General features: G+C 45.7%; 1 protein-coding gene across 1 annotated transcript; it reads left to right on the forward strand.

The window, feature by feature from the left end:
• On the forward strand, positions 1-7,003 carry LOC307018219 (uncharacterized protein). The gene is made up of 2 exons (XM_079648363.1): positions 1-614; positions 5,783-7,003. The coding sequence occupies exons 1-2, from the start codon at positions 349-351 to the stop codon at positions 6,168-6,170; spliced, it is 654 nt and encodes a 217-aa protein (XP_079504489.1). The 5' UTR covers positions 1-348; the 3' UTR covers positions 6,171-7,003.
• Positions 7,004-10,897: the final 3,894 nt, after the last annotated feature.

The following is a 10,897-nucleotide window of genomic DNA, read 5'->3' on the forward strand; positions in this document are numbered from 1 at the left end:
TCGAGGGGAGATCGAGGAGAAACAACATCTGAGTGTTTTGCTTACCCGAGGGCACGGAGGGGAGCTCCACAGCCAAATACATGGAGTCACTTCTGAAAACCAAACACGAACCACCTGAAGAAACTCGGCTCCAGATCCAGCGCGCTCACAGAGCACTTGCCCGAAAACCGAGCGAAGGCTCTACTCCCAGATCAATCTTGGTGAATTTCCTCCAGTTCGAAATAAAAGAGATGGTCTTAAAGAAGGCTTCGCAGAAAAAGATACACGCAGGGGGCAAACAAATATTTTTCGACCAGACTATCCCACAGCCGTGGTCCAGAAGCGACGTGCATATTCAGGCATTAAAAAATGCTGATCCACTGGAACACAGGAGTGAAGACCGATGATAATGCCAGGGAAGCCACGCAGGACATGAGGAAAGAGGACACAGTGCCCTGCGAGGATACGGAACCGGCGTGGCCGCTGAGTGGAAACGAGTGGCGGGCAGAGGGCGCGAACCCGGCCCCAGCACAGCTGACCGCGCAAGAGAAAAGCTGCAAAGTTATCAGTGGAAGTCCTAAAACGTTTTACTGGAAGAAGGGCGGAAAATCACGGTTCAAAGAGGATCAATTCAGGTGAGCTGCGGGTGGGAAACTTAACGGATGTCTCAAGGGAGACTTTTTCTGATTCACTGAATTTAAAGACCTAAGATAACATTCAGAGTCCTGAATGGGAATGTTTAGGATTACATAGTTGTATACAGGTTTTTTAAAATCACTACAAATTAATAGACAACGACTGGGAGAGGTCGAGTGTTTTGAGTTGGACATGTCTAGACATTATGGAACCTCACAACTGAGGGAGGGACCCCCGTCAATGATGAGGACTCCCCCTCCACCCTCCAAAGGGGATTTGGGGAATGGACTATTTCCCCATGTTTGGAGGTCTTCTCTTTTTTGGGTTCAGTTGTGTGATAATGTTTCATTCGTTTTTTGGGTTTTTTATGTTTTTATTAGTGTCAGAAGGATAAAGGTAACCTCAAAGAAGGGTCAAGATGATATTTAAAGATCTGAAAATGGTGTTGCTTAATGTGAACGGGTTAAACAATCCAGTAAAAATTGCGAAGGTTATAGCTAAACTAAAAAAGGAAAAAACACAGGTTAACTACCTACAAGAAACACATTTTACAGAGCAAGAGCATGAAAAACTTAAAAAGATGGGATTTAAAAATACATTTTACAGTTAATATAAAGGTGGTAGTAGGCGAGGAGTATCCATTCTACTATCAAATACAACAAAGTTTGAGCTTCTTCTTCGAAATACGAGATAAAGAAGGGAGATATATACTTGTGAAGGGGAAAATAGAAGACGAATTGACCACATTAGTTAATGTCTACGCCCCTCCTGAAAGCAAAACATATTTTTACAGGAATATATTTGAGCTTATTGCCCAGGAATCGGAAGGTATATTAATATGTGGGGGGCTTTTAACATTACAATGAATCACAACCTGGATTCAACTAGCTCTAGGAAAAGTAGTAAAACAAAATTGTCCAAATATATATGTACTGCATTGGCAGAATTGGGAATAGTAGACATTTGGAGAGAACTACATCCACTCGAAAAGGATTACACTTTCTACTCAGCTCCTGTTGGAGCACCACCCAGTGGCGTGGTTGAAGGTTTGAATCTGCTCCGCGCCGATCGTTTGATGAGTAGTCTTTTCAAGGAAAGGACTCGAACACCGAGTTATGAGATAAGCAATGAGCTGATTTTAATGGTAAAAGCAACAGTACAAAATACAGAGTACCCTGGACTCAATTCTACTGCCGTGCGATAATACGTATCACGACAGCCAGTCAGAAGAGAGTGTCCAGTATGGATATTGAACAGCTTACATACAGTTTCTGGGGGAGGAATTGTGTCGGTTGCTCCTCCCTTCATATCTTCTAATTGGTTGCTTCACTCCTGAGTCAGCAGTCGTTGACTCCGTCTGGTTCGCCCCATCTCCTTACAAGGAGATGTTAACAGATGTTTGACTCCGTCTGATTCGCCCCATCTCTTTACAGTGTGTCTGTGTGTGAGCGCCTGTGTCCCTGAGTGCTAAGAAGAACCAATGTATAGCTGGGATCACACACACACACACAAACACGTGCCTGTGTCCTTATAGGGATGTTTCACTATATCGTTGCACATAACAGGTATAGTTGATCAATTATTATTTCTTTGTACAACAATCAATAATAACGAGGAAAACATTACCTCTGCTCTCAAGCAGTCCTACAGCAATGCTTCGAAGTAGTAGAACTTTACAGAAACATACATAGGACTCTTTGACAGAACGCACACACATTTCCCTAAGCATGTTTAACGCACACACATTTTACCATGCAGCCTTGCAGATGTTTGACACGCTGTGTCCAAATAAGGATATCTCATCTCTCCCATCTCTAGCCTTCTGCCATGCAAACCGCCACTACTCCTAATAGGAATGTTTCACTTCTCATATTTCCAGCTTCTTGTTATACAGACTGCTACTATTTCATACAAAGTAATTAAGCACACACATATGTTTAAGCAAACTACTGGCACTTAACACATGGCGGGCCAGATCACACAGACTACTTAACCCCAATACAGTGTTTTTAACATAGCTGGAAACTGTGAACACAAGTTACTTTAATCCCCCTTTGGATCTCTCCTTAAGAGATCCATACCATGTACCTAGAACTTACAAACATGCCTTGTTCATACCACTTTAAAACTTTTCTACTGTGTCTGCCCGTCGTTATTGTATAGATCTATCAGAAACTGAGACCTAGAGTGCTTGAAACCTTCATGGGGACAGAACACAACTTTCCATGGCAGTGAAGGAACTATTAGAGGGGTAACCTGAGTGCTAGAAAGCAGTATCCTTGTGTGGTGAATCATCAGGGTCCTCCTCCCCCTCAGAGGAATACGCCAACAAGGGCATCTGATAGGGAGGGGGAGACGCGGCTTTCCCTTCAATGGTGGAACTGATGAACACACAACGAGCGAATTCAGGGTACACAACAACACCCCCACATGTTACCAAAATAGCAATAAACGTAGCAATAGAAATTAGAAGAGACATTATTACACCTTTCCATTGACCAAACATGTTTGTCATCCATTCCTCCATTGTTCATGCATGGTTTTAGATAGGGTGCGAAGACCTTCCAAGGCTTTAGTCACGGAACCGCCAGGCGCCGTGTTGTTAGGAATAAACGTGCAGCACATATCATCGAACATTGCGCAAAAACCCCCTTTCTCCGCCAGAAGCATATCCAACGCCATCCTATTTTGCACAGCCATAAGGGACGTTGGACCCAATTGTTCAGCCAGGCCTTCTACCGCGTCCCTAGTGAAATTGGCCAATCGGAGTATGTTGTAATGTACATAGTTGATCCTGTCTACATTTTTGTTCGGGGTGATGGGGAAGATAGCTGCGAGGAAGGGAATGTTCTCAAAACCTGCTGCAACTTGATCAGCGATTTTATACTCATTGGGAACACCCCATGGCACCCCTATGGAGTCCATGTAAGTGGGAGAGTTGACAAACAAATCAAAGGAGCCTGGGGCGTAGCGCTTGGACAGCATGTGTCTCCTACGTCGAGTGATTAGGTTGGTGTTGAGGGAGGCTTTAGGGTCCGTGGGCACCAGTTTTTCGCCTAGTAACATTAGCGGTTCATGGAGGCGCACCATAGCACACAATCCTACAGAAAGTTCGGGGAAACGGGTGAACAGGCGGTGGCCCCCACAATAATAGTAGAGACCAGCCCTGGCCCAATGTCCTATACTAGTGCTAGACACAGTTTGGTTACACCAATCCGTAGAGACATTTCCTTGGTCAAAACTTGGAGATTCTTGGACCATGGTGAAACATGTGTACCCACCGGCGCCTCTGCTAGGCTTGAATGGGCCTGTCCTAGTACCATTGTCAATTGGAGGGAAAACATTGGCTAGGGTGGTGCAGTTAAGAGGACGAGCCATCTTGGTCAGTTGTAACATACAGTCGTAACCCCAGGTATCTGTGGGAAACAGGGGCGCAGAGTCAGTGACTAATTGCGGGCGGGCTGTAGCACAGGCTAGGCAATCCCCTGCCATTTGTTCTTGGGCTGTTCGGGCAACCCATTTTAACCATAGATTGTCATCTATGTATCCTGTGGCCATTTGGATGATGTCTACAGGTTGAAGTTGGCTATAATCCCCCGTACATTTATCCGTACATGTGACTTTAGACATGTATTTAATATTAGGGGGATGAGGAAGGTTTTCCTCTACCTTTGGTGTAACTTTAATTTCGAAGAGGCCTTGTGGCGAACCCTTTCCTGCACCGCGAGGACATAAAGTCCAGCGTCGGAGAGCACGACATTCTTTAGCGTTATGAGCACCGGATTACAAAACATGGCGGAGCACGGGACGTCTGGGTTTCTCCTGACCACGTTCATTCTATATTTGAGGGGTCTAACAATTTTTGCCGATCGTAAGATGGCGTGTATCCCCAGTCATGAGGACCCGAATTTGCTAGGACATTGGACCAGGACTCGCAGGAGCAACCGTAGGTGTATGAGACGGATACATAAGGGTCGCCTCTGTAATAGTAAGCACTGCCTCTGAACGTATCTTTGGTTCTTTTGTTACATACCGTAGGGGCTAGGCAGACGGTAGGAGTAGGTCCTGTCGAGGTTTCCGCAGGGGGCAATTTTGCACAGGTCGATTTGTACTATTCCATCACTACCTGCTTGGAAAGTGAAGGTTTGTTTAGGAGACATTGTGGTAACTACCTCCTCTTTTGGGGCCCGTTTGACCCTAGTTACGGACTCATCTGGCGGGGGAGTGGAGTCTGGGTGGTCAATGGAATCACATAAAACAATAATAAAGGCAAGGGTGACTATCGTGACCGGGGTTAGCCCATCCATCTCCAACCGTACATAGTTATACAATTAACTCAAACTCCTCAATGAACAATAGGATGAATATACTGCTGTAGGGTATCAGAAACCGAGTAGTTAATAGTGCTACCTCCCAGGGTGCCCTCCACAAGGTAATTATGGATTATAGAGGTCGTATAAACGGTGTAGCAAAAATCCAACAAATCCAAAGATAAACATACATCAGCAGCATATCAGAAAATTAAGGGCACCCCCCGATATTAGGCCCTGTCGATTATTGTTAGTTTTGGACCCCTGGTCTTACCATTTATCTCGGTGAGCGTAATGTGGTTGTCCTGAATACAGTATGCGTCCTCTTAAACTAATTCTTACCCACAAACACCAGAACTGTCGAGAGTATGAGGCGTTTTTAAACCTGCACCTGCCCGTCGAGGTGGTGCGATACAGTAAAGGGGCCTATTCTAAAACTATGTGATGAATTGCCCCAAAGTTGGTTTGTGATGGATTTTAAGGTATAATCGTTTTAAAAGTACGTGAGGATCCCCCCAAATATCAGTGGTTTTCCACCACCGTATCCAGGAAAACTGTGGTGAGGGCGCTAGAATAGTTTTATTGGTTATTTCCCGTAGATCGATTAACCGCTGGTTAAATTTATGGGCGTGTATGTCTGTGTGTTGAGTCATAGAATAATTTTTAAAATAGAGATAATGAAAACCCTCTAAATATAGGGTTAGTAAATGTAATAAGTCCCGCAAAAAATGGGTTCATAAAAAGTCCCTAAAAAAATGGGTTATTAAATGAGGTGCTATGTGTAGCTAATAGCAACCTGATCAGAGGGAAGTAGGTTCCTCTGCTTCCCCTTGAAGTCCTGTGTCTTTGTCCCCCAGCCCGCTGATGGCGGCTTCTGGGCCGTCTGCTGTAGGGATGTCCTCGGGGTCCTTCTCCTCCGGTCCGCTGATGGCGGCTTCCGGGTCGACCTCCTCGACGAGAGCCAGGTCCGTCCTGATGTCGTCCAAGGTCCTAGCAGGAGGTTTCCCGACCGCACGCTGGCACCAGTGGTACCAGTTGTCCCCCTTTCCTTCTAGGCGGACGGCATGGGATGTCCTCTGGGTCACTCGGTATGGGCCGGAGAACCTGGGGTTGAGCCACTTGGGCCTGATGACCTTCAGCCAGACGAACTCTGCTGTGTTGGCCTTGTGCTTCTCGGGTCCCCCTTTGGCGTCAGCAACCTGTGTGGAGAAGTCTGATACCAACCCCATAAGTTGCTGGAAATAATGTTTCGAACGCATGACCTCTACTTCCTTTCCTACGCTCAGGGCTCCTGGGCCCGGGAACTGATGGCCATGGGTCAGCTCAAATGGGGAGAAACCTGTCCCGTGGTTAATAGAGCTCCTGATTGACATAAGGGCTAGGGGTAGAGCATCCAACCAGTTCATGCCTGTCTCCTCACATGCTTTGCTGAGTTTTTGTTTGATGTTCTGGTTCATTCTTTCTACCTTTCCCTGAGATTGGGGGTGATAGACGGCTCCGAAACTGTGTCTTAGTCCTAGGGAATGTTCTACTGTGCGTAGGTCATGGTTCTTAAAATGGCTGCCATTGTCTGATCTCACCTTTCTAGGGAACCCATGTAATGGAATGTAATGTGTGACTAGGAATTTGATCACTGAGTCTGCGTCTTCTCTTCTGCAGGGCATGGCCTCAGGCCAACCTGTGTAGGCATCCACCACCACCAATAGATACCTAAACCCTCGTACTTTGTCAATCATGTCAGTGTAGTCTATGATGATTTCTTCCCCCGTAAGGGGAACTTTCCCTGGTGTGGTTTTACCGTGGCTGTGATATTATGAGTCAGACAAATCACACATTCTTCCAAATGGTTAGCTATCATGTCAGGTAGGTAAGGATGCCACCAATGAGTAAGGTGTCGGTTCATTTGTGTTTTTCCACAATGTGTTGGGCCATGAGATTCTTTAAGCATGGATCAAATCCACCCTGGGGGCAGGACAAGTCTCCCATCTGGGGAGAACCATATCCTGTCCTTCTTGGTAGCTCCCCTCTCTAACCATACTGATTTATCCTGTGGGGAGCCTGCTTCCTGTGCTTCTTTAAGAGTGTCATCTGTTACGGCGGGCAGCAAGTCAGTGGATTTCATGACGAGCATTTGGAACTGGGGGTACATACCCTGCCTTGGCTTTGGGCTGCCCTATCTGCTGCATTGTTACCCCAGGCCAAGTAGTTGTCTGCCGTACTGTGGCCTTTACACTTAAGTAAGGCTAGTTTTGTTGGTAACATTACGGCTTCTGCAAGCCTCTTGATCTCTTTTTTGTTTGATGGGGACATTAGTAGAAGTTACGAACCCTGCTCTCATCCATTGGCGCATTTCAACATGAATAACGCTGTGTACATAAGCTGAGTCAGTGTAGATGTTTACATCCGTCCCCTCGGATAGTTCTAAGGCTGCAATGACTCCTATTGCTTCTGTCAACTGCGCTGAGACCTTCCTGTCACTTTCTCAGCTTCCTTTTCCTCAAACTTTCCCTCTGCTGTTTGCCCTACCACTGCATAGGCCGCTTGGAGCCCGTAGGTGGGGTGTCTAAAACAACAGCCATCTGTGAATAGATTTTCTGCGTGTGGCATGGGCTCATCTCTGAGATCTATTCTTAGTTTCACATCTTGGATGATTCTCTCCTCACACCTGTGTGGTTCTCCACTTCCAATGGTGTTTTCACTGTTCACTCCTTCATGTGTGTAGGTGATGTGTGCTTCGGATCAGATGTTTTCTCTAACCTAGTCTGTCTGGTGGATGTCATGGTGAATGCACTTGAGTTAACAAATGAGACAATGCTGTGTGTGGTCAGAACCGTCGAAGGGTGTCTAATAACAATGTGTGAAGTTTTTGTTTAAGATACGCGCTGTACCGGCTGCATGTCTTGTGCACTGAGGTTCCCTGTTCTCAACTCTGTCCAGTGTGATACTTATGTACATCAGTATTGACCTACCTCCCCCTTTTTCTGAAATAGAATCCCGTTGACGGTGTTCTCATTTTCAGAAATATAAAGGAAGAATGGCAGGGTGTATGAGGCCGATGTGAGTGATGTGAGACCTGGGACATGGACTGTTTCAGATAAATCAATGCCGATTCTGTGGCCTGGGTCCAGTCAAGTGTGCGGTCAAATTATGCATGCCTTTTGCATTGATCAGGGCCCTAAGTTCTGCAGTTCTGGGATTGTACTCTGGGATGCAGTGTCTGCTGTAGCCTGTAAGGCCCAAAAAGGATAACATGTCCTTGACTGTTACGGGTCTGGGGTGGTTCAGTATGTGTTCCTGGTGTGTTGCTGACATGCATGTACCTGCTGGGGAGATCACCATGCCCAAAAATGTCACCTCTTTCGGGTACATTGTAGCTTCTTTTTGGAGACCTTGAACCCTGTTGCATGGAGGCGAAACAGAAGGTTTCTGGTAGCCTCTAGGCAAGAGGCTGCTGAGGGGGCTGCAATGAGGAGGTCGTCTACATACTGGATTAGTACCAACCCCCTTTCGCAATGACACACCATCTAACTGTTCCCATTAGAATCTTGTTAAATATCCCTGGAGACAAACTGAACCCCTGGGGAAGCCTGGTGTACTGCAATTTCTCTTTTTCCGATGGTGATGAAAAGATGGACCTCATTCTTCAGCAAGAGGTATACAGAAAAAGGCATTTGCCAGGTCAATGCATGTGAACCATGTGTATTCAGGGGTGATTTTAAAAATGGCGGTGTAAGGGTTTGGAACAGGTACTAAAGCCGTGGTAGTGATAGCATTAATAGCCCTAAGATCATGGGCCATCCTATAGTCCTCATTGGCTTTGACACCGGGAGTATGGGAGTGTTCCAATCACTACGGGAAGGTTCTAACACCCCGGGTCTTTTGAGGCCCTCAACTGCCTGACTGATACCTCCATGGGCCTGTGGTTTGAACGGGTACTGCGATAGATTGACGGGGAGAGAGCTATTTACTGTGAATGTTATGGGTGCTGCTTTAGAACGAAACCCACGTCATGAGAGTCAAGTGACCACAAGTCAGGGGGGAGGTCACGCAGCATGTCTTCAGTGAATGAGTGATCAGTTTTCTCTCTACCATGATGCCTGTCTACCTCATGTCTCTCCATGGTGATACGTTCTTGTGTATTTATTGAGTGAGTCTGGGTTGTGAGTCTGGGTTGGTTCCCAATCGTCAGTGTCTAACAAAGATTTGACCATAGGACCGATTTCTTCTTTAGCTTCATATCCATTTCTGATAGCTAATGAAATGTGTGGTGCGGCTTCAGCTGACATGCGGTACCAATAGAGTTGTTCATCAGTTAGGTCGATAGCAGCCACTGTCCTACAACAAATTTCTTGCAGTTACGTCCCAAATAGACATAGAGACCTCTGCGTCATATGCATAGGCATAACTTTGATCGTCTTTCCTATCATCATTTAGAGTCAGGTGGGAGGATCTGGAGGTGGACCATAGGGGTTAATACTTGGCTTCCACTGTTGGAAGATGGAAAATAGTCCAAGTGTTTTTTTCTTGTGGACGGTCGAGCAATCCCCAATATATTGTGGCATATTGGGTGGCTTCTGCTGCGTTAGATTGGACGAGCATCATTTGGCAACCAGTTCGTATTGCGGCTAGCAAGCAATTTAGACGAGTACCATCAGGAAAGATATGATTAGTCCGTCAGGGGGAACAGAGGATGGAGGCGTTGGCTTTTATCAGAACGTCCCTTCCCATCAGATTAGCCGGATTCTGAGGTGCCAAAATGTACTTAAAATATCTGGCCTGCGATCTTTGTGGTTAATGGCGTAGAGAGCGGTACTTGCTCTATTTTGTCCCGAAAACCCTATGACTGCGACTGTATTAGATGAAGTGGACGTGTTGAAGATGGGGGAGTTGATAGTTGAATATCTGGCTACCAGAATCAACAAGGAATGGCAGCATTGATTGTTTTACAGTCATGTTCATGTAGGGATCCGCCAGTGTTCCTTAATGACTCTGATCCCCCTAACGGTAAGAAACAGCTGCAGTGAGCAGAGGCTGTGCAGCTGGGCTCTGATGCGCGAGTAGTGTGCTCTCGTGTATCCTACCTTTCATCTCTCTCTGGAAGCCTCCTCCCTCACCCCTCCTCGACTCCTCCGTTTGCATTGAAGCGATAGTGACGTCCTTCAACATGGCGTGTCTTGATTGATTTCCGGGTCAAGTCCCGGAGGAGGGGGGAGAGTGGAGTCGAGGAGGGACATTGAGATTAACCTAGTGTTTCAAATCCTATTTTAAAATGACTTACTGGCCTGATTAAGCAATCAGAAATATATATATACAGTGGGGCAAAAAAGTATTTAGTCAGCCACCAATTGTGCAAGTTCTCCCACTTAAAAAGATGAGAGGCCTGTAATTTTCATCATTTTAAAAAATATTTTTGGTTTACTGTCCTATAGTATACATTGGAATGATTTCAAACCTGTTTTTATTGATCCTAATAATTATAAAGGAGTGCCTTGGAAATATTTGTTTGCATAAATTGTGATCAAAACGTTTGAGACCCACTGAGATAACTTAGACCAGTGGTCGCCAACCAGTCGAATCATGATCGACCCGGTCGAATCGCGAGTGCGGTGCGGGTAGATCGCTGACCGTTAAAAAAAAAGTAACAAAAGAAAGAAAAATAAAATAAAATAATGTTGAAAAATACGTTTTTAGATATAAACCTATCATCCTTAGCAGGTGCCACTTGATTGACGTATATTTGAGAAACCTCAATAATATAATACATTTACCGTGCTTTACGTGAACCTCATCATGACACAAGAGACACGGCAGGACTGTAATTTCCGTGTTCAGTGAACGCAACAGAGGCAAGACACCAGACCAATCAGAGAGTTGCATGGAAATACATGTGTGCTTGTGTCATTCAAGCTCGGCTCTGTGTGTGTGTGGCAATAGCGCATTTAGTGTGATAGAGAGGGAGAGAGAAGAGGGAG

This window comes from Notothenia rossii, assembly GCF_949606895.1.
Source record: "Notothenia rossii genome assembly, chromosome: 9".
Lineage (NCBI taxonomy): Eukaryota > Metazoa > Chordata > Actinopteri > Perciformes > Nototheniidae > Notothenia > Notothenia rossii.